General features: G+C 37.5%; 2 protein-coding genes across 6 annotated transcripts in view; one reads left to right on the forward strand and one right to left on the reverse strand.

Annotated features, from left to right (window-relative positions):
* Positions 1 to 10481, reverse strand: part of ten1 (TEN1 subunit of CST complex) — a 35155-nt gene extending 24674 nt beyond the window's left edge. Inside the window, exons 1-2 of one of the 3 annotated variants that reach the window (XM_051712137.1) lie at positions 10238 to 10445; positions 3717 to 3783 (exon numbers count right to left, since the gene is read on the reverse strand). In XM_051712137.1, coding sequence (XP_051568097.1) covers positions 3717 to 3739 — 23 coding nt within the window. In that variant the 5' untranslated portion in view covers positions 3740 to 3783; positions 10238 to 10445. Of the gene's footprint in view, positions 1 to 3716; positions 3784 to 10237 lie in introns of all 3 variants that reach the window. The other 2 variants (XM_051712136.1, XM_051712138.1) reach the window with 2 other exon arrangements.
* A 67-nt stretch (positions 10482 to 10548) lies between these two features.
* Positions 10549 to 24416, forward strand: part of acox1 (acyl-CoA oxidase 1, palmitoyl) — a 49304-nt gene continuing 35436 nt past the window's right edge. Inside the window, exons 1-3 of one of the 3 annotated variants that reach the window (XM_051712061.1) lie at positions 10549 to 11163; positions 11857 to 12016; positions 24058 to 24218. In XM_051712061.1, coding sequence (XP_051568021.1) covers positions 11055 to 11163; positions 11857 to 12016; positions 24058 to 24218 — 430 coding nt within the window. In that variant the 5' untranslated portion in view covers positions 10549 to 11054. The remainder of the gene's footprint in view (positions 11164 to 11856; positions 12017 to 24057; positions 24219 to 24416) is intronic. The other 2 variants (XM_051712060.1, XM_051712062.1) reach the window with 2 other exon arrangements.

The following is a 24416-nucleotide window of genomic DNA, read 5'->3' on the forward strand; positions in this document are numbered from 1 at the left end:
ACATTGATGATCAGGGCTTTTTTATAGATCACGATGGGATGTCGCAAGCTGCTGGCATCTCTCATGACATAATATTGGGAGGAGACTTTAATCTTTTGATGGACTCACTCCTTGATCATAGTGAAGCAAAAGTGTGTAAGCCCCTTAGAGCAACACTGACACTTCACAGGATCTGTAAAAATCTTGGTCTTGCAGATATCTGGCGACTTTTGAACCCATCTGGTGGGGATTATACATTTTTTTCATCAGTTCCTAAAATTTATTCTAGAATAGATTTTTTTTTATTTTTTTTATTTTTATATCCAAGTCCCTCATTTCATCTGTTGTGGATTGCTCAATTGGAAACATTTTAGTCTCAGATCACGCCCTGGTGAACTTAGAGATCTTGCCACATACAGAGAAAAAGAAATCATATAGTTGGCGCTTTAATGTATACCTTTTGCAAAATCCTGATTTCCAACAAATGTTAAAGACTGAAATCAATGTTTATATGGAGACCAACTGGTCCTCAGTATCTTCTGTGGGCATGGCTTGGGACGCACTTAAGGCAGTTCTTAGGGGTCGGATCATACAGTATGCCTCATTCACCAAAAAATCCAAAGCACGAGAACTCGTGGAGTTGGAAGGAAATATTAAAAGTGCCGAGGCAGAGCTGAAGCGTCGAATGTTGTCTGATGGTCTCAGAGAATTGACCCGATTGAAATACAGATATAATACTATTTTGTCGCGGAAAGTGGAGTTTTGGTTGTTCAGGGCAAGACAGTCACACTTGGAGTCAGGGGACAAAGCAGGGAAGCTTTTGGCTAGATATATAAAGCAGAGAGAGTCTTTTTCTACCATTCCCTCAGTGAAATCTGCTGGTGGTGAAATTTTTACCTGCCTTTAAAGAATTCTATCTTGATCTCTATAGTTCCATGTCTTCGTCTACTGATGAAGATATTAGAAACTTTGTGGAACCATTAGAATTCCCTAAACTGACGAATGAGCAAAAAAACTCTCCTGATTCTGAGATAACCCTGGAGGAACTTGACGAGGTAATTAAGTCCTTACCTACAGGCAAGGCTCCGGGGCCAGATGGTTTTGCCACTGAATTTTTTAGATCCTATACTACAGAACTGGCTCCACTTTTGTTAGAAGTTTATACTGAATCATTAAAGAATGGAAAGCTTCCTCCAACCATGACACAAGCCCAGATCAGTCTGATTCTTAAAAAAGACAAAGATCCAAACGAGTGTAAAAGTTACCGTCCAATTTCCCTGATCCAGCTAGACGTAAAAATTTTGGCTAACCGATTAAGTTATGACATCTCTTATACAAATAGATCAGGTGGGGTTTATTCAGGGTCGTAGCTCTTATGATAATATTAGGCGTTTCATCAATATCATGTGGTCAGTGGCGAATGATCAGACTCCGGTCGCTGCCATCTCACTTGACGCCAAAAAGGCATTTGATATGGTAGAATGGGATTATCTTTTTAAGATTTTGGAAATGTATGGGTTTGGGAGTACGTTTATTGGTTGGATCAAGTTACTTTATAGACACCCTGTAGCAGCGGTACAAACAAATGGATTAATTTCAGATTATTTTACTCTGGATAGGGGCACCCATCAGGGTTGCCCTCTTTCCCCATTATTGTTCCGTCTTGCCCTGGAACCATTAGCAGCCGCGATAAGAAAGGAGGATGATTTTCCAGGGGTGACGGCGGGAGGTGTGGTGCATAAGATTCTGCTTTATGCAGATGATATTTTATTATTCGTCTCTGACCCTACTAAATCTATGCCTTGCCTCCAAAGAATTATTCATTCCTTTTCCAAATTCTCAGGATACAAAGTCAACTGGTCTAAATCCGAAGCTTTGGCTTTGACAGCGTACTGTCCAGTAATGGCCTTCCAGCCAGGCACCTTCCAATGGAGTTAATTTTGACCCTTTAATAAAACAGTTTGAGTGATGTGGGCAGGTGGGCTTCATTACATTTATCGATGATTGGGAAGGTTAATGTTATTAAAATGAACTGTATTCCAAAATGTAACTACTTGCTACAGTCTCTCCCGGTAGATGTCCCCCTCTCTTATTTCAAGCAATTTGAGAGCATAGTGAAGTCTTTCATTTGGAGTGGTAAGCGCCCCAGACTACATTTCAATAAGTTAAATAGGCCGATTGACAAAGGTGGGCTAGACATACCCAAGATTTTGTTTTATTATTATGCATTCGGTCTCAGACATTTGGCTCATTGGATGCTTCCATCTGAAAGAGCCCTTCTCTGGTTCTGCATTTATCAAGAACTTCTTGCCCCTATTTTGCCTTTGCAAAGCCTTTCCATCAAACTAAATAGAGAAGTTAAAACACATTTATTTCACATTTGCACTTAGTATGGACAAAAGTGTCCAGAGTGTTTAATTCAGATATTTATCTAAATGTTGCCTCAAGCCTATGGCTAAACCACAAACTATGCATTAATAAGTCCCCTTTTTGTTGGTCAGAGTGGATTGCGAGGGGGGTTAATTCACTCGGTGATCTTTATGAGAGCGGTGTGATGAGATCCTTTGAAAATCTGGTTCAATATTTTGGGATCCCCAGATCTCAGTTTTTTAGGTATCTTCAGTTACGCCATTTGATCTGTACTATTTTTGGGAATAGCATACACCCCCCTAAAGCAGCAGATACTCTGAGAGAGGTGATTTCTGCTTTTGGAAAGGGCCATGAGGCATCAGTGTATTACTCCTTATTAATTCAGAGTCTGGGGGACAGCATCTCAACCACTCTCAAGAGATTATGGGACAAAGATTTAAACCTGGGATTGGAGGAGAGAGAATGGGCTAGGATTTTAAAAAACATAAAAACTGCATCTAGAGATGCAAGGGTGTGCCTTATACAATTCAAGATTTTACATCGGTTCTATTGGACGCCCTCTAAATTGTATAGGCTTGGTCTTAAAGACACACCCACCTGCTGGCGACGCCAATCAGAGGATGGAGACATGGCCCATGTTTTTTGGTGGTGCGCTGAGATTCAGGAATTTTGGTTGAAGGTACAGAGTGTTCTGTGTGACGTGTTGGGCATTCGGATTTCGTTTTGCCCCAGACTCTGTGTTTTGGGTGATGGGGCGGTCATCGACGTAGGTGACAAATACATAAACAATTGGGTCCTCACCAGTGCGATGATAGGCAGGCAGATTGTTTTAAGGGGTTGGAAGTCGGTGGGAGCACTCTCAAATCGGGAGTAGTGCGAGGAGATGGGAAGGGAAGAATAAGAATAAGCAATGCTAAGCAGACTAGCAAGCTACAAACAGTCATGCAGCATGCCGGCAGCAATCAGAACAGGAAGTCAACCAGAACTATCCTGTGATAGTTTAAGATTCTTTTTCTGTTTCTATTTCCATTTCAGACATGCACCAGGTAAAATGAGATGTGTAACATAGTAGATATAGGCATGGCTATGGTTACTACACGTCAGAAGCTAAAAAACAACCAGGAAAGTGAAATGATTAAGCAAGAACAAGGTATGTACTCATATCATATTTAAAATTCTTATTTAATCTTTACATTATCGTTAGAAAGCTCATACTCCACTTCTACAGCTTTGATATTAGACCACTGTTTAATGACAGAAATGTCACATTGAAGGTCATTTCTTCATTTGTGTCAGTACACATCAAAGCATGCAAAATCAAAAAGTGACATATATGATTTATAATAAAGAATGTAATAATCACATACCTATGCAGTAGGGATGTCCCCATACCTTTACTGGTATCGGTCCGTTACCAGTACTCCTAAAAATGCTCTGATACCAAAAAACAATACCATCTGATGAACTTATGTCGTTATGTTTCAGCCCACAAATTAAAATCACATTACGTCCTAATGAGATTATTTAACCGCAAAAGCTGCAATTTAATGAGATAAATATATAGTTTGCATGTTATTCAAATGTGAGCGCTTGTGAATGTGTGGAGACAGTGTTGTGCTGACGCCAGCTGCTCATACCTATTAAAGCTGCTCCTCCAAGTCTCATACAGGGAAAACAACATCATGAACATCACGCACTCTGTTTGTAGCAGATGACAGTAAACAGAGTGCAAATTCACACTGTAGCGCGAGGCACATACAGAGTACTTATTTAATTAAATAGCAGCCTTGTGGTTTAATAATCACTTTGAGTCACGTAGCGACCGGCTTTTCCAGAGTGGGAATGTGCCATCATAACATCAGAGCTCCTTGGTCATAACAACACAGAAACACTTCAAAATAAAAGCTCTGTCTAATTAAAAGGAACATTTATAGGACAAAAGAATGACTATATCACTACTGTAAAGTTATGTAATATTCACTCTAATACTACTACTACTAATAATAATAATAAACAATACTAATAATAAATCAGTAGTAATTGTATTATACTTAAGCAGTATCTAACATCTGTGATGCTCTGTTATGCAGCACTTTATTTGACAAAATATAACTCCAATGTTGTATTTTGGATTGTACTGTGAGGTTCTGTATATTAGCACTTCATTTGATAAAAAAAATAATACAAAATTATGTTGAAAATGAATTGTTATATTTTCATTTGATTAAAGTTTTAATGAATTAATTTAGTTAAACACCATTTTGATGATAAAATTGAAATAAACTGTTGATATGTAGTTTGGGGGGGGGGGGTGTCAGGTATCGGACTCGGTATTGGCGAGTACCAAAATGAATTAATCTCGTACTTGTACTCAAAAAAATTGTATCGGACATCCCTACCAATCATGCAAGCTCTGATTCTGAATAGTCTGTGTCATGTCAATGCTTCAATAAACAATATCCATTACAAATTTTAGTTAAAAGTGTGCACATTTAGAAAAATATGCTCATGTTTACATTTGATTTCTTGACAAAAAAACATCTTTCATATTTTCTGTTAAATTTTGCGATTTTTGCTGTCAATCAAAATTTGATTTCATTTATTTATTTGTTCATTTGTCTTCCATTTTAATATTTTTTATTTGTCTTTTAATCTAAATTTACTCTTGTTCATTGTTTTATTGTTTGCATAAACTTTACTAGTCTGTAAACTTAGCTGATACCATTACTCTGCACTGTTACTGTATTAGGCCATTTTAAACTAACTATAAATTTAATTAAAAAATAACACGTTATAAAAATGAATGCAATCAATCATGTCCCTGGACCATAATAAGGAAGATTACTGAGAAAATCAAGCTTGAAGTACCACCTGTTTTCTCCAGGGAGCAGTAAGCGAAACTTCAGCTGTATAGGCAACGTGCAGCTTATACAGAGAACAAAACAACCCTTTAGCAGACAGAACAACACCAACATGCGTTCTTGCGTATAAAACACAGCTTGATGGAGCACAAATCCGAACTAAGGGATCTCAAGGCGTGTTCTTTTAAGTATTAAACTATGTTTAACTTGACACAGCGACCTAAAAATGGTATATTTATGATGCGATGCAACCAAAGTTAGATGCTCCAAAAGCATTCGTCTAAAAAAATCCCCGTTCACACTGTCAGCGATTTTGTCGCTAGATGTCACTAGTCTCTGGATTTCTAGTGGCCGTTCCTACTGCTGTCACTCTAACGTTATTGGTTGGCTGCACAACTTGCCAAAGCTTCAGAAAATCTGATCACAGATGAGCTAGATTGCCAAAAACAAATATATAATTCTTATTTGACAAGGAATCATTTGTTTTGCCTCTAATAATGAACATTCTGCAGGAGAGAGTGCTTTTATATAAACTACAGCTGTGCTAATGCATCCTATCATGAACAAGACGAACAATCTATTGATGTATGGATTAAACTCACTAACAATGTCAAAAATTTCTGGTACATTATCCAATTTTATAAGACATCAGTTTACTTGCCGCTAAAAATGAGCACTTTGGACGGGAAAGCGTTATTAACCTTATTCAGCCCCGCCCCTTTTCCGCACTCTGCTCTTTCGAATTTTGTCATCTAACTTCCTGTTGTATTGAAGCTACAAAGAAGAGTCAATCAAAATGGATTACACGTGGGAGCACAAAGTATTTTTCACCAAGAGCTGATGGTGAGTCTACAGCACCTCTTTACTACGTGGAAATGCTAGTGAGGTGTTTGTTTTTTTTTCTCTCTATATGTTCGTTTTTTTCCCCACATCCGCTGAGGTAAATTGGACCTGACAGATCACATTCGGACTACTATGACACACTGCACTTTTTCATAATACAAGCGTTTCATTTTTATATGTGTAATTCTCTTTAATTTTAGGTTTCAACTTGTTAATAATTTGTGTAGTTGATATGAAATTTCCAACAGTGACAGCTCGTATTATTACACAGGCAAGTTCAACATTAAAGAAAATTACAATTGTACTTTTTAAAATTAATTTGTAACCATTTTAGAGGCTTAAATGTGATTAAAATGCTAAACGGAATATAAAATAAAACATACACTTTCACATGTGTATGTGTGTATAAAAAAAGTTGCACCCCTACCCCCCCGTCCCGGTTTAACGTTCAAAAAATCTGCTTACCTTAACTATAACGCAATGGGTAAATGACATGAGAAGATGGCCAGAGGTGTCCTACGAGATATTTGTATTGACTTTGTGTTGTCTCGTGGAGTTTAATGAGCACAGAGGAACATCAGTAAGTCTACAGAGTGAAGGTAGGATCTTGTGTATTTGTAAATTCTAAAGACTGTTGTGCGTGAAAATCCCAGTAGATCAGCAGTTACAGAAATACTCAAACCATCCCGTCTGGCACCAACAATCATGCCACACTCCAAATCACTGAGATCGCATTTTTCCCCATTCTGATGGTTGATGTGAACATTAACTGATGCTCCTTACCTGTATCTGCATGATTGTTTGCACTGCAGCCACACGATTGGCTGATTAGATAATAGCATGGATGATTGTTGGTGCCAGACGGGCTGGTTTGAGTATTTCTGTAACTGCTGATCTTCTGGGATTTTCACGATCAACAGTCTCTAGAATTTACTCAGAATGGTGCCAAAAAAAAAACAAACAAAAAAAAAATCTAGTGAGCCTCAGTTCTGCAGATGGAAACGCCTTGTTGATGAGAGAGGTCAACAGAGAATGGCCAGACTGGTTTGAACTGACAAAGTCTAAGGTAACTTAGATAACCGCTCTGTACAATTGTGGTGAGAAGAATAGCATCTCAGAATGCTATTCTGAGATGAAGTTTGGTGCTGTTTTGGTGACACGAGGGGGACCTACACAATATTAGGCAGGTGGTTTTAATGTTGAGGCTGATCGGTGTATATACAGTGCACTGCAAGTCACAGCAATAGTATACGTTTAATATTTGGTTAAGAAAAACACTTCAGATCATTAAAGTTGTTTATTAAAAATAAACAATTTATTTTATATTAGAGAAATATAGATTTGTAAAATTACTCACATTAGAATGCAAAGGCAAAAATTGCCACAATATTGAATACATTATGAGGACAATGCACGCAAGATCATAGTTTTTTTTAAGGGGATGCAAGGCAGTGATGCAGCCAGCCATATAATTTACATGTTAAGAGAACCCATATGAACCCATACCCTTTTTTTTTCTTCAGTTTTTAAGGCATTTGATGCAATTGAAATACACGTCCTCACTAGTTCAGGATTTCTTCCCGGAACTCCAAAAGCATTTTACGTGTGTTGGTCAAAACAGCTTTCTGTATTTTAGTGCCACCTGTTGCGCTGGTTTTGGTAACTGCAGCAGCTACTGACACGTGATCCAAAGCTCATATTTCACTGGTAAGGGCATTTCATTGCCCGGCGAAGAAAAAAGGACACACTCACTATAAAAAAAAGCTTCGCTTTGTTGGTGCGCGATTCGTGGGCGAATGTTCACTCCAGGTGAGAATGGCTCATTAGGAAACCTAGTGAACGTCCTCCAGAGGTTGCATGTAAAGACATCATAGGTGCGCTCCCGACGCGAAGGCTGTTCCAAAAGGTCAATCTTATGCTGCCTCGAAGAATAAGTATATAAGTAAATATACGTATAATCCATTCACTACTGAAAAGTACAGATAAATAGCAGTTTACTATGACACAAAACCTACTATTTTACCCACTATTTTTGGTGTGCAAAAGCTTCGCCTGGTCAGCGCACGATTCAGTGCGAATGTTCACTCCAGGTGAGAATAGCTCATTAGGAATCCATCGTTTTGATTCAAAATGTCAATCACGGTGAGAAATCATGGCAAAGATTTTCGTTTGGTGTGCAAAGGTCTTAAACATCCAAGCGCTCTCTCTCAGTGGTGAGTTTAACAACACTCAGCGGTGCATGCAACAGCATCAGGGGTCACCAGAAGTGATCCATAGTTCCTTAAAATGCAAGTGAATGGTGGTTTCTCTTTTGAAGCTCCAAAAAAAAAAAAAAAGCTGACTGTCAGCATAAACGTCATCCATATGACACCAGCTGTTAAATTAATGTCTTCTAAAGCGAAACGATCGCTTTTTGTTAAAAAAAAGATAAATATTGAAGTACTTTTTTTTTTAAAACTCTAAATCATGCTTCTGTTCAGCAGCAGTATGCATGTGTGACGTAATTGCATTGGCACTTGATACATGTGAGAACTGAGGCACGTGCATCAAAAGTGAGGAGGAACGCTGGACAGTAGCTTGGTCGGTTTTGGTTTAGATCTGAATTTATCAGTTTCTTTACTCACAATGGTGTGTTTGTGTGCTTATCTTGGATGTCTCAACCGAGTGGAGAACGTGAGATTACGTCTGCATCATGGCATGCGAATACGACGCATGAGAGACTGCTCTCGTGAAGCTTACCCAAAGCATTGGATTACAGTTAAAAAGTACTTAAATATTTATATTTTTCACACCAAAAGTGATCGTATTGCTTTAGAAGACATTAATTTAACCGCTGGAGTTGTATCGATGACGTTTATGCTGACTGTCTGTGATTTTTGGAGCTTCAAAAGAGAAATCACCATTCACTTGCATTTTAAGGACCTACTTTGTAAAGATATTTTTCTATTTTTCTTCAAATGTGTTCTGGTGAAGAAAGAAAGCCATACACACCTGGGATATCATGATGGTGAGTAAATAATGAGAGAATTTTTGGGTGAACTATCCCTTTAAGTGTCACTGAACCTGCACACATGCTTGTATCCTGATTGTATTTGGTTCAATATAAAGATGTGTGTCAGTGCTCTCAATCCTGAATATCATCAAATCCATTTGTTCTCTGTTTACTAATGATTATATGTACAAATATCTGGCTCCTGCACAAATTGACCATCTGTGCAGGACTAGGAAAGGCTAATTTTCCCCTCATTGAATGGGAGCATAAGGAAGAAAAAGGAAGAACAGACATTGCTCCATTTCAGTTTAACATTTATTTTACGTAAAAGTCAGTTCTGCTTTAGATTGCCATTGTTTCCTTATGTGGGTTGATATTTTCAAAGATACAGACTTTAGCCAATCGAAATGTTTTCAAAGTAAAAGTTAATTGAAACCTATTTGTTAGTTGAGTTTGATCTGGTTTGTTCTTTAACCAGATCTTAAGAAGGGATTTATGGCCAGACCTTAAAAATTTTAATTACCTACCCCTGACTGTTTTAATGTAAATAAACACATTATTAACAGTTGTTTTTTTTGTTGTTGTTGTTGTTGTTGTTATTGTTGTTAACATGTTAGTTACAATGAAAGTGTCAGGTAAAATGGAAAAAAGATAATCTGACCACTGCAAGAAAGTAGTTGAAGAGCAATGCCATATAGTTTAAACCCACCAAATGTATTTTTTTATTTTTAAATAAACATGAATGAATGTTACATTTATATAGTCCTTTTCTGACACTACACTCAAAGTACTTTGCATTGTGAAAAGGTGACTCTCCTCAACCACCACCAGTATGCAGCATCCACCTGAACAAAAAGTAGTCTGAGAGTATTATTTATTTACCAAAAACTAAAAGCACTGAAGTGAACTTCCCCGTGCTCAGTGAGTGGGGAGCAGTGAACAAAATCCCTTGAAATAAGAAAGCAACTTTTGTATTTTTTTGTAACTTGTTATAATCGAGGTTGCCAGGAATGATACAAAACCACCTTTGACTGTGTTGTAAAAAAGAACATTTAGTAAGAGATTTTTCAATATTGTATGACGATTTATCGTTGGAGCACACGCATTAGATAATTGAATTAAAGATATAATGACGTTAAAGGCGCAAAAATCACACTCAAACATCTAAGACAACTCTAGGAAATGAACCAACCTGCCATGCGTTCGCACTGATGCACCATCTTTCACCAGATCTGTGTTGAGCTCCCACGGGAGGTGAAACACTGCTGGAGGAGGCAGCATGTCCAGTGATATCAATGCACTGAAGAGAAATAGTCAGTACGTTGCTCTCACATTTCTTTATTTAAAAAATAATAATAAGTCACAAATTATGATCCTTTTGCCTCGCCGTACAATAGCTTCAGGCAATGGAGGCGTGGCATAGAGCCACGCCCACTGTTTTATCAGCGCAAACCAGAACCACAGCTCCTATAATTTTAGCCTACAAGGTTAGCAGAACATTGCGTAACGCCATGGTACACTGGCAAGGAAACCAGAGGCCGTTCTTTATGAATAGATGTTAATGGAGGAGATTCTTCAGTACGCTGAATAAACTGTTTTGTGAGAAAACAGCTCATCACTTAATAAACTGACCACCTGTCCGCTAATCTTCAACATGTTTTACACTTAAAAATTAATTTGGAGCAAACTATGTGTGGAGTTTATTACGATAACATTGTGTTTTATAAGAGAAGTCAAGGACAATTTTGCAACAAAAGGTGTCAGTTTACGGCTCTCCCCATTCATTTGTATTGTATCCGCAAAGGAAATCTTGGTTGAACATGCTAGTTGACGCTACGCTAATGGTAGATCCGTGAAGGCTACTATCGTGAAATAATCTCTGCGCGTGCGCAAACTTCGCCCACCTAAGAGAAAGGAACAAACGTCAGTAGGACAGAGTTGAAACATTATACAACATCAACTGCCGTACAGACAGCACATCGTCTATAAGAAAGTCCAGCAGAACAACCATGAATCCTGATATTAGCCGTGAACGGGAAAATGCCTCGTTTGACCAGGAGATCCTTACAAACATACTGGACGGTGGTGCAGAAAAGACCCGCAGGAGGAGAGAAATAGGTCAGTGTGATCATAACTGACACCATATGCACTTATTAATTCATTACTATATACTAGGTAAACGACTTGTTCTGCAAAAAAAATATATATTTTATTGTAAATTATTATTATTTTGCGTTTTGTATACGTTTATTTAACTTTTCTTTGTAAAACACTTTGATGTACTATATGACGAATGCTCTAAAAATAAAGATTTCTAGATTTCAGTGTTGTAGATATTGACTTTGAATGGCCTCTCTGTCTCTTTTAGCCATAAGAGATACTGTAGGCTGCTGTCTCTGTTGGATATATTGTTTTTCAGGGGCCAACACTTTCGCCCCCACTGACCATGAGTCTCCTGTTCACAATTCCCTTTCTTGGAAATGTTACCTGTAGAAACTTAATAAAATGTTTAATTTTGTAGCATAAACAGCTTGTAAAAGTATTAAGTGCTTACAAAGGAATGAAACAAATTAGGTTTTCTTTCTTTTTTTTTTTTTTGTTGTAAAAAACATTAGTGACCTCTTCACTATTTCTGTACTTCACATGTGGTATTTTGGGAATAGAGAGTGAACAAGATATTTGACGTTAAACCGGAAACCAGAAACGCTGTCTATTTGTAAATTGTTTGGCATGACTTATTCTTTTTTAGATTAATTGCAATTTAGGTTTTAAAAATACTGATTACCCATAGCACTTGATTTCCTGCCTCAGAGTCTATGGTTATCAGAGATCCAGACTTCCAGCATGAAGACCTGAACTTCCTCTCCCGCAGTGAGAGATATGATGCAGCAGTGAAGAAGAGTGCTCAGATGATTGTGAAGCTTAGGGAGTATGGCATCTCTGATCCAGAGGAGATCTACTCCTACAAGAGGTATGCATTTCCATCATGATTAAAAAAACTTGATCACATGGTTACCTCCCAGTTACACTGTATACTGCGCAATCGTATAATGTAATAAGATAGAAGTAGGGTTGGGAACCGAGAACCGGATCTTGTTCAGAAGCGGTTTATTTAAAAAAAAATTTTGTAAATACTGGAAAGTTTGAGTTTCAGACTTTTGGTTCTGTTAACAGCTCTCGCATGTTCAGTTTCTGCCAATGTGGATCGAACAGTGCACTAAAATACTCTGACAGTGTTTCCTGCGGCGCATTTCAGTGGCAGTGCTGCCCCCTGCTGCATCTACAGTGTGAAACATGGAGCGCGTCCAGTGTAGTCTGATTCCCGAACAAATGACTCTTATTAGCCATTTCTTTTGAATCTGCAGCATGAAACTAGGGCTGGAACAGCTACTCGATAAAATCGTTAATTATCGATAATGGAAATCATCGACAACTAATTTCATTATCGATTAGTTGGATATTTCCGGTAAGCATGGAGAAGCCCCGTCACTGTCGTCACTTTACAGCCCAGTGAAAAATGTGTTGCAAAAAAAGAAAAATGTGTTGCATGATGAAACTCATTTGAAGATAATGGAGACAATTTGAAGCAGAACAAACATGACCCAAGTTGCACGAGAGCACTTTATAAAGACTTCAAAGAAGATCATAATAAGCATAGAGTTAAATGAGGACAGGTTGAGTGAGCGAGCTCGCGCATTCGCATCAATCAAACCGATCACAATGGAGAAAGGGAGTGCAATCATTTGGATTAAACTGTGCAACATCATACCACGATTTCAGTTTCAGTGTAATCAACTGTGCAGCTTTTCATGTTTTTAAAGTGTTTTGGTTTGTCCTCCTCATGTAGTACAGTGAGCACCAGGATGAGACTTTTGAATGACTAAAGAAGTTAGATGACTGTACTATATTCAACTGTTTAATGCTGAATATAATTTATAATGATGCTGGTCTTTGAATGGTCCTGATATTTGAAAGTCCTCCTGATAATGCCAAATGCAATGTCTGATTTCACTAGTAAATTGGTACCATGGCAAACATTATTTTACTGGATAAGCAAACACATAGTTTTGAAAGGAATAGTTTAAAAACATGTAATCAGTGACGATACTATTCTAAAACCTACAATATTAATTTAAAATACTCAGTGTATGTAATCAATGACAGTGTACAAACATATGTATCTAACATAATTATGGCTGGGCAGAATAATTAATATTTCTATTCCGGTGTCACTATTGCCCTCTGCTGGATTTTTAGTCACACTCTATCCCCGATGAATCATTTTACTCTTTAATGAACAGTACTTTTTGTCAAGTCAAGTCAAAGTTTATTTGTTGAGCACATTTAAAAACAACTGAAGTTGACCAGAGTGCTGTACAGTACAATATACAGAGCAATAAAACCAAACAACAAAGGACAGGATAAAAAAGGTAGACACACAAGGCAAGGTATCAAGGTAAGCTAAAAGCCAATGATAAAGGTGGATTTTTAACCTAGACTTAAAAACAGGTAGAGTGGGAGCAGTTCTGATATGAGCCGGCAGACTGTTCTAGAGCTTTGGGCCAGCAATGTGATGTTCGTATAAAGAAGTATGTATAACATTTCCACTTCCAGTCAAAAGTTGCGACGCACCATGACCTAATCATTCTTGGATATGTCTAGGATGTCAGTACCTTGGGACAAAGTCGATACTAAAATAAAAAAAGATGTCACGATACCAGACTTTCTGTAGTAACAGTAGTACCCACTCTGTGCTGTCTTACTGACAAACGATTGCTTTCAAATGCTCACTTACGATATTGACATATTTGATAAAATAATGAATGCACAATTAATCAAATTAACACCTTGTTATATAGTGTGATTATTATACAACGAAAGGCTGCTATTTAGTCTGCATGTGCTGCGTGCATCAAAGTTAATGTGTGAAGCCGCTCATACACTTAAATCCCCACATTATGAGCATCATGTGCACTGTGCATGTTGTAGAAGAAGACAAAGTAGAGCACTCATTCAATGTGAAGCACGCAGCACATGCAGACTAAATAAAAAAATTGTTTTAATTAATGTCCGCATTTGTGCTTTAATAATTACACAGGGCCATATAGGCATATAACCAACCACCTTTCCGGATGTGTGAAGTTACCATAAAAACACACAGAAACTGAAAAGCCTTCATGTCAAAGTTCAGTTCAACTACATGTGCGAAACTGAAGAAATTGCAACAGAAATATGTTACAAAGTTATAGTAAAATGTAATGTTCACTGTGATAATAATAAATATAGCAGCAAGTAGCAATTAAGGGGATAAGCACAATTTAAGTATTTTAGAACTTTATGCCATGTCCTTGGATTATCTTGTAAAAAATAATTTTATTTGTAGATGACGGGTTCAAAAGTGAAACATTTTCTTTTTTTATAAAATAAATTAAAGAAAAAAAATGTGCTGATGTTGGCACTAAAGGATTAGTCTGAGGCAGGGCAAATAATTTTATAGAGGCTAGATGGGGAAAAACATATGATTAGTGCCCTGGCTTGCAAACTGCACCTTTAATCTTAATTAAATTAAAAGAGCACATTTCTTTGTTCACATTGATGTTTTAGCTGTACAGATTCACTAGACCATTTTAGCTAAACACATGGCCCATTTTACATATTAAATATATTGTTTCGCTTCAAAAGGGCAAAGTGTTGCTGAGATGTAGCCTAACTTCCTGTTTTATGTCGACCACGTTAACTTCGTTAGAGTGTAATTCAGTAACTTATGTGTGGCTCAGTCTAAAGGTCACCTGATGAAAAATTTGTCAAGATTTGTAAAGCAGCAAAAAAAAAAAAAAGAAAAACTGTTTACATCCAAAATGGTGGCCACTGTAATGGGAGGAGTTTTAATGTAAGTGGTACATTACAGTCTTCATAAGGAGAGTAATCAGAGGAAAAAATAATTTTGTGTTTAGACCAATCGTTTCAAAAATTATGCGCAAAAGTACATTTTTGAGCTGGTTGTGACACTATAGAGTTTTACTAGAGACCCCAAATTTAGTGTGGGGGCTAGTCATACCCACCGCTAACAGTGTGTAAAATGTCATAACTTTCCTGGGGCTGCCATAGACTCCCAGCCAGAGGAAGAATAATAAAAAAAATATAGCTGCAAGCAGTAATGATGGGCCCTAGCACCATGGGTCCATTTCCACCCAGTGGCTTTCGGAAAATGCAAGGTGGATACATGTATTTGGCATTTGACATTATTCTAAACAATTTTGAAGCAGTTTGGGTAAATATAAGATGACTATTTTAAAGTCTGTTGTAAGAGCCACACTTCCTGCTGCCAGGTGGTGGCACTATGACCATGACCCAAAATAGTCACATCCATGTAATTAGCCCCAAGACTAAACGTACATCTCAATTTTGATCTAAATCACACATTGCACACAGAAGGTATAAGACACTTCCTGTTTCCCATTTTTCACCATTAATTTAATGCCTCGCCATGGCAACACCATTCAGTATATAAAAAATCTGTTCACAATTTAGCATCTTCAATGTCTTGGCGTAATGTTTCCTAAATGTGGTGACAGTCTCCCCCTAGGAGGAGTATTTAAAAGTTCAGAGACTGCAATATTAAAAGAATCCAAAATGGCCGACTTCCTGTTTGGCAGACCTAATGACTATAATTATGAAAGTTCTCCAGCTTGATAAAAACTATATACGTACCAATTGTGGTGACTGTGGTTGAAAATGGGGTGCTACAGAGGCCGTCTTACACGCCCATTTTAAACCTGTTAACTGTCACTGGCCAACAGGTGGGCCGTTTGAGTGTGGCTGAAACACAAATGCTTTGCTTTATATGAAAAATGTCATCAGTGTTCACATACTTGGAATCAAATTAAATTTAAAAACTCAACTTTCATCTTCTGAAGTCTATTTTGCAATTAGAACATTACAGTGAAAACATATTTTAAATTGTTAAAAGAGTGCATTTTTAAAACATGCGACATGTGAGCGACAGTAGGCTACTTATGTTTCACATTCTCTGCTTATGATCCAGTCCAACGATTGAAGAGAAAACGGCATTCATTTCATTAGGCTTGTTTGAGATGGGCAAGTTCTGTGGAGAACCGATCACCGGTGATCACCGACAGGTGCATGCGGGATAGAAATCTCTCTGACTTGCTGTGATATTATGACCACGTATGTTAAAAATGCTCCCGCGAGAGCGAGGTGGCCACAGTTGTAGCAGGCAGGCAGCACAGAAATATGATACCTATCACATATCCCATACAGAGATTGCACTGTCATAGTGTTGGGAATATTCACATATAATTTATACACATAAAAACATGATATTATAGATAAAAAAATCTAACATTTTAGAAGATAACGAAACATCACGGTTGTTTAAGCCAATGAGCATTAAGCTGTGTCATCATCCAGTCATTTCCCATCGTGCTTGCAGTTCGTGCAACTCGGAAATAGCAACTGCGACGCCTGCCTGCAACAACTGCGGGACATTTTTTGACATTTGTCTTCATGACATCACAGCAAGTCGGACAGATTTCTAACCGGCATGCACCTGCCGGTGATCACTGGTGATCGGTTCTGTGAAGAACTTGCTCATCTCAAAGGAGCCTATTGAGTCTGTCCTTGCAGCAGCCTGTAGCATGATGACATACTGGATTAAATCCACTGCGTACTGGATGTTTTTAACCTCCGGGAAGTTGGCACCCCATATAATAAAATCATTACCAGATCTATACCTTTCGTTTATGCTGCGTTTTGTGGCGTAAAAATTAACGTTTGTGCTGGTTTGAGATATTAGACATAATTGTTTTGACTGTGTGACATCACTTTCCACCCAATGTGGTCCAAATCGCTCCAAACTGGTGTTGTTCTTTTGGAAAGTGACATCACACAGCCAAAAAAATAATGTCTAATATCTCAAACACCGAACCAGCACAAACGTTCATTTCTGCAGCACAAACGTTCATTTCTGCAGCACAAACGAATGGTATAGATTTGGTAATGATTTTATTATATGGTGGTTTGTTTCATACTGGCTATTTATACTACATACATTAAAAATGACAAAGTATTTTACACACATTAAATCTTCTAATTGTTTATTAATTTATACTAATCACAAAATACATTAGGCTTTTAAACCTAAGATCACGTGATAAAAAATAATTGAAGCTCTGCAACAAACACAAGCATTGAGCATGCATATGTCATTAAATATTAACTATCTATTTTGAGTGTGTGTATTCTAACATCCATAAAAATATACATATATTTCATTAATCCAGACATAAACAATGACAATTTTACCAAAGACAACATGAGCGCTAAAAACACATACAGTAACAGATCGGTGCCATTGAGTTAGCGCATGCGTGTTCAAACAATCATGACATCACCAAAATCCACTCCAGCGCATGCATGTTAAAACATCCAGTACATATTGGATCTAATCCAGTACGTCATCGTGCTACAGGCTGCAGAGAGGACCTCTTGAGGCTTGGCTGTCCTCTGACCAATGGAGCTTGGCTGTCCTCTATTGGGCATTTCTGGTACTGCGCCTGAGCACTTTGCCACTTGATCTAAAATTTGGAACAGAACTGACTTTGATTTTCTAGTATTTTTACATTTCAGTTGATATTTTTATTATATTTTATTTATATGAAAAATAAAAATGTTGTGCAGTACATTTTCATTACAATAAATTTAGACTTCTATAGCATTTTATTTCACTTTAAAAACTGCTTTCACTTGCACAATAAATTGCAATGGAAACAGCATTTAAGATATCAAATATCCCTTTACAATTTTGCATCAGTAGTGTCTTGACATTATTCTAAAGAATTTTGAAGAACAAGAGGGCTATTTAAAATACATGACATTATTCTAAATTTTTTTTAATTAAATTCAGGTAAACATTAGAGGGATATTTCAAAGTCTGTTAAAAGTGCCACACTTCCTTCCGGCAGTTGGTGACGCTACGACTGTGACCCACAATAGCCACATTAATGTGATCAGCCCGCAAGGACAAACATCTGGCTCAGTTTTGATGTAAATCACACCATGCACGCAGAAGATATGAGATAATTTATCGCATCGCCGTGGCAACACCGTTCGATATATCAAAAATGCGTTTGCAATTTAGCATCGTCAATGTCTTAGCATGATGTCGCCACATCTGGTACCTGTAACATGAAATCCCTTGGAGGAGTATCTCAAATTCCAGAACATGCATTTTTCAAACAATCAAAAATGGCCGACTTCCTGTTGGGCGGAGCTTATGACTGTCAGCACGAAAGTTGGCTTGATGAGATCTATATGTGTACAAAGTTTGGTGATGGTAGGTCAAAAGGGATCTGCTACAGAGCCCCCCAAACATGCCCATGTTCTAGGTGGTGCTGCAGTGCCACCTCCTGCATGACCCCCCCCCTCAACTTTGCAACAGTTGTTCCCACTTAAAAAAAAATTGAAACAATGCTTACTTAATTGAGAAACACTTGAAGGAAACATGCATTTATTTTCATTTATTATTTACATTGTTATTGAACTTTTTTAAATAGGCTAAAGAAGTCTGTTCAATAGCATTTAACCCATTTTTGATGTGGCTTTGATATTGGTATCGAGAATCATTCAATTTTACTTGTACGGACTACTAAAATTTTGATATTGTGACAACCGTAATTATGACTATATTTTCCACGTATGAAAGTAGTAGTTACATCATCAAAACTATGAAATAATACAAAAGTAAGTATGGGAATTATGTAGTAACCAAAAAACAAAACAAAACAATCTACTCTTAGCTTCTTCAAAGTAGACACCCCTTGACTAGATCACAGCTCTGCACCCTCTGGACATTTGCTTACCCAACTTCATGAGTTATCCAGCTAGAATGTTTTTCTAATAGTATTGGAGTTCCCAAGCATGCTGGACATTTGTTGACTACTTTTCCTGCACTGTCTGGTCCAAATAATCTATTAAAATAAATGTATTACATTTTTTTGTAAAGAAATTAATATGTACATAAGGCACAGTTTAAGCAGTATGTCTATAAAATTAATTTCAAGCACTTTAGCATAAGCCTTTAGAACAAAAGGTTTTTATGATCACCAGAATCAAAAATTCTGACCAATGTTTCCAAACTTCTGACTGGTAGAGTAGGTCAAATTAAAATGTAACATAACATGGCAGGTTCCCAAGCAAATACTCTTTTATGAGTGCTTTGGAGTCAGTGCCCTGGTGTCTACCTTGTATAACTTTGTAGATATTTTACACCAAAGCAATTTAGTGCATACGTGATGTTGTAAAAATAAAAGTGTGAGTGGCTTAAATGCTAATTAAAATAACAAGCATAGGCAAAATCCAGTGTGTGTTTACATAAGACAGCCTGATCAAAGGTCTCAGATGAAAAGTTTGTCAAAGGGAATCAAGGCTGAACTCACCAACTTTTATTTGTCTGAAATGGCTGACTTTGATGTACTCGAAAGTTCACTTTTAATGCACTTAAGTAAGAATTGTGAAAGTAAGTTTCCGAATCAACCTGGACTGCACATTTAATTGTATTTTAACCGTGATCATGATTTCTGCCTCTCACAGTTAATTAAGCAAAACCATCTGTGATATTAGTGGGCTAGCAAGCAAAGATATCAGCCAGATAAAGTTGCAAATTGTTGTTCATTTACATTATAGGCTGTGTCTATGAATGGCAGAACAAATCACAAGCTCTTTCAAGGTCCGTTTTCACCTAAACTAACCTTTTAAGCCCTCTTTAGAAATTTGCCACTGACCAATCACTGAACTCGTTTACATGAGCGTGCACGTGATTTTCCCTTTTCCCACTGTACTTCCAGAAATGTTGAAATGTTTCCGCATTGTTTACTTGTTGATATGATTTAGGGCTCCTTGCTATGACATTAGTAATCCGGTCTGTTCCACGCACATGCACACTCTTCAAAAATCATAATCAGAATGCCTCTTATGTATTGACATGACCACAGAAACCGTGTTCTCCAGTAGAAATCTAGGTTTGTTACACTGCTTTCTCTTAATCCCCTTCTTGCTGAAGTAAAATGGTGTTCTCGTCTGAATGATGTTTCAGAATGCTGCTTTCTACAAAAACCCTGGAATAAACGTGTTCTTGATTATGTGCACTGCTCTGATCTGTAGTTTGTTACACTGATATGGCTACTAGAGCCCGACCGATACCGATTTTAGAGAGGGAAAATTCACCGATTAACGATATGGTGACCGATTTAGCTAATTTTTTAGCTGGAATGAGAACGGACCTTTTCTATGTGGATTGTGCACCGATTTTGCACCGATATGACTATGCCAGTGTACTCAGAAGGCTGCTTTCTTAAACAAATATTTTTATCAAAGAACATTTGACATTATTATTATACATTGTCAACAAATTCTAGAAATGAACACTGAGAAAATAAAGAATAAATAAAAATACTATAATAAATAGCTTAATAAACATCAGTACTGTTAGAGTAAGTCAATTGCTGACCATTTAAATAAAGAATAAATAAAATAAAAATCAGTACTGTATGTTTAGTATCAGTCAATTGCTGACCATTTAAATAAATAAAAATACAATAAATAGCTAGATAAACATCAGTACTGTTTAGTATCAGTCAAATGCTGACCATTAAAATAAAGAATAAATTCAAATGAAATAAATAGCTAAATAAACATCAGTACTGTTTAGTATCAGTCACATGCTGACCATTAAAATAAAGAATAAATTAAAATAAAATAAATAGCTAAATAAACATCAGGGGCCGGTTGCACAAGCTATACGTACGTTACAGCTTAGCCTAGTTGTGGCGTAAATGGGCACTAAGTCACAATTTACGCTCTACTAAATATTTGAGCGTTGCACCATTAAATTTATGTAGGACGTAACCCTACGTATAAACTAAATATATACGGCAGCCTCCGACCAGGAGTAACTGATGGAATAAAAAAGCAGACTGATATTTAATGACATCAATGAACTCATGTTTTGGTTGACAGGCATCAGTCCTTTCGACATATATGATGATGTTGGCATTCACACTCATTTAAATTTACGAGAGAGAGAGAGAAAAAACATACTTCTAAGTGGCTCTTCAGCATGAAACCGATCTAACGCTGCCGTTTTTAGGGTGCGTCACCCGGTGTCAAGTTTCAACACATTCAAAATATATATATAGGATATTAAAATTAATAAATGTCTATTTTTCCAGCCTGTTGTATTAGTATGTATCACCCCTCATTTATTTTAGATACAGTTCCTATATATTATTATTTACACAGGGCAAATATACTATTTATTAAATCTACTTTTATAACATATCCTATTTTAATGTTTGGAAAACCAGACTTCTAAATATTAAATTTTGTAAGTGCAATGACTGGAATTGTTCGGATGAAGGGGTTACCAAACTATGAATCCTGAACAAAACAGTTTGGTGAATACATGTTTACACATTAGCTTCCACTCAGCTGACAACAATGAAAGCAGCTATGTGATTAGCTAGTTAGATATAAGCTCGTTGTCACGGAGAGTATAAGATGGACTTTATTTACTTTCCATCATTGTGTCTCACCAGCTAGGCAACAGCGAAGCGTAAAATCAACACTCGCCACACACAATCCACCACTGCACCGTTGTCTGCTGAGCTGCAAAAAGATGCTCTGATGTTTACCTTTCAATCTGCTACATTACTTACTGCACTGACAAACTATAGCTGGCTAACAGCAAACAGATGTGATAAACATGTGTGACATGGTTGTCAGGGACAGGGTTAACGTTATATTAGTTATATAAAAGGATGGGGTAATTTTTTATTAACTTTCCAGTATGTATTTCACAAACTACTTAGCAATTTAATGAGAAGAGATTGCTCAAATCCACACCATTAACTCCGCCCTGTCTGCAGAGCCACCATTAGCTCAGAGTCAGCTCTGTAAACAATGGAGTCGGAGCGCACTCTGCTGGACAAACTACGCTATGACACCAATTCTAAACTATTGTTTTCTACATTATGTGTTCTGAAAAAAGTTTTCATATTGGTGCATATCGGCAAAATATACGCAGATACCGATATATTGGTGAAAGGCTAATATCGGCTGACCGATATATCGGTCGGGCACTAATGGCTACGCCAGTGATATTGTGACAACGTTTATCTGGACACGAGAAAGCGGCTTATTTCGAGAAAGTGGGTTATTACGATAAAACAGCGTTCCCGTTTACATGCACTGTTTAAGCGACGTAATTTTTACTCCCGTATACATGACGCTTGTGTAAATAACACACATGCCATCCGAGGAAGACTTCACTATTTTTACTCCCTGTTGATTCTCTTTATTTCCAGATATTCCAGAGTTGTTGCTGTGTTTGTTTCCTTAACTTACTATCGCAACCTGCAGCTGAATTGCTATGCAGTATTGGGGTTTCCTTCTTACATAAAACTCTGGGATTCCCCCATTGTTGGAGCGCATATATGCGGACGTTAGGGACAGTCTATATTTTACATTCATGTGTATATATGGGTATAGTTTATAGTATATGTGATTTTCCCACTGAACTCCTAGAAATGTCTTTCTGATGTGTTGACATGTTGTTGGGCTCTATCCTATGATGTTTGTTATCCCGGTTGCGATGGGTGAAAGGTGCCATGCGTTGTTCCAGGCAGGCTACTCAGCCTTACAGACTCCACATGTTTAGGATTAGGGTGGGGGCAGGGTTAGGACATCTGCTTCCCAGGAACAAACTGAGGCACCTTTTTACAACGGGCTATCCAGGTCTGTTCCATGCACACTCTTCAAACACCCATCAGAACACCGCTTATGTGTTTACATGAGCACATTAAGCCACGTTCTCCGAGAGAAACCTAAGTGTGTTAAACTGATTTCTCTTAATCCCTTAAACGGCGCAAGGATGTCAGCATTATTGTTTACATGACATTTCAGAACACCGCTTTCTGCTAAAACCCTGGAATAAACCGTTTTCTTAAGTGCATGTAAACGTGGTCAGTAGTGTTTCAGCTGTCTCAGAGCGGTTCTGTGCTTGATACACATGAATTCCATCTCATGCTCTGATTATGTGTTACACTTAAACACACAGAACAGCTGTGCTCTGTGTGTGGTCCGGTCCGTGCGCGTCACTAACGTGTGCTGACTGCGTTATATTTAAAGCGCTCTAGATTTTCTTCATTTGCACATTTTTGTAACTCTGTACATACTCTAAACATATCTGGCCATAATTAGTTTATAAACAAATCTAAAGTAACCCCATGGCATCAGGGTTTTGTGGACCGAGGAGGATATGAGAGCATTTCACCATGTTTGGAGGGAGGATCACAAAGCTGTGGTTAACTCAAACTTAATCCAGAAACTACAACTCACAAACTTTCTTCAGTTTTCCGCCAATAGGAAGGCTTGAAACCGTATAGCAGTGCTGTGTGCTAAATTATTACAGAAATATATTACTATTGTGTATTGCAATAAAAAATAAAAAAAGGACTCAAGTGTAAACACCCTACAGGGTAACTTTAAATTGTCAGTAAAGCATAGGCAAAACATGACTTAATTTTGGTCAAAAGGAATAATTTACTAGTTTTAACACCTTGTTCAACATGAGAGCTGCTGTTTACTGTATTTTTCTTTCTTTTAGAATTGATGTCTGAGCAGTGGCGACAGTGATTTTTTTTGTGTGTGTGTCCAAGTTGTGCAGCCCTGTAATATATTTAAAAAAAATCTCAAATGACATAATAATCATGATTGTCATTTTAACCATTATCATGCAGCCCTAGAATCAACCAGTGCAGCCACTCTTGGCTGTTAAGTTAATTTTCAAGAACAGGTCAGTTTAAAATTGCAAATACCCCAGCCTTTTTTTAAGGATTTGGAAAATCACCTCTAAAAACTTGTGTATACTTATGTAACTGAAGTGTGCATGCATTTATGCTTAAAGTTTCTTTACCTGTCTGTTTCATCCTGCAGTGTTGTAAAGGGCCTGCACCATGAGTCTTTTGGTCTCCACTATGCCATGTTTTTGCCCACCATAAACAGCCAGAGTACTGCTGAACAACAAAGAAAGTGGATCCCATTAGCAGAGTTATGCCAGGCATTAGGCACCTATGCTCAAACTGAGCTGGGGCATGGTCAGTCCCACTCACCTTGACATGCATGAGAAATGCACTTCTATCATTCAGATCCAAAAAGAAAGTGTTGACCTTTTTTGGTTTAGAGTTAACAGTGGAAATAGTTGTGCATGACCCTTGCAGGTGTTGACAGCTCAATTGATACAATTGCGATATTCTCAGAACTTACTGTAGCAGAATTCTTTTCAGAGAGCTATG

This window comes from Myxocyprinus asiaticus, chromosome 12, assembly GCF_019703515.2.
Source record: "Myxocyprinus asiaticus isolate MX2 ecotype Aquarium Trade chromosome 12, UBuf_Myxa_2, whole genome shotgun sequence".
In the NCBI taxonomy this organism is placed as follows: Eukaryota; Metazoa; Chordata; class Actinopteri; order Cypriniformes; family Catostomidae; genus Myxocyprinus; species Myxocyprinus asiaticus.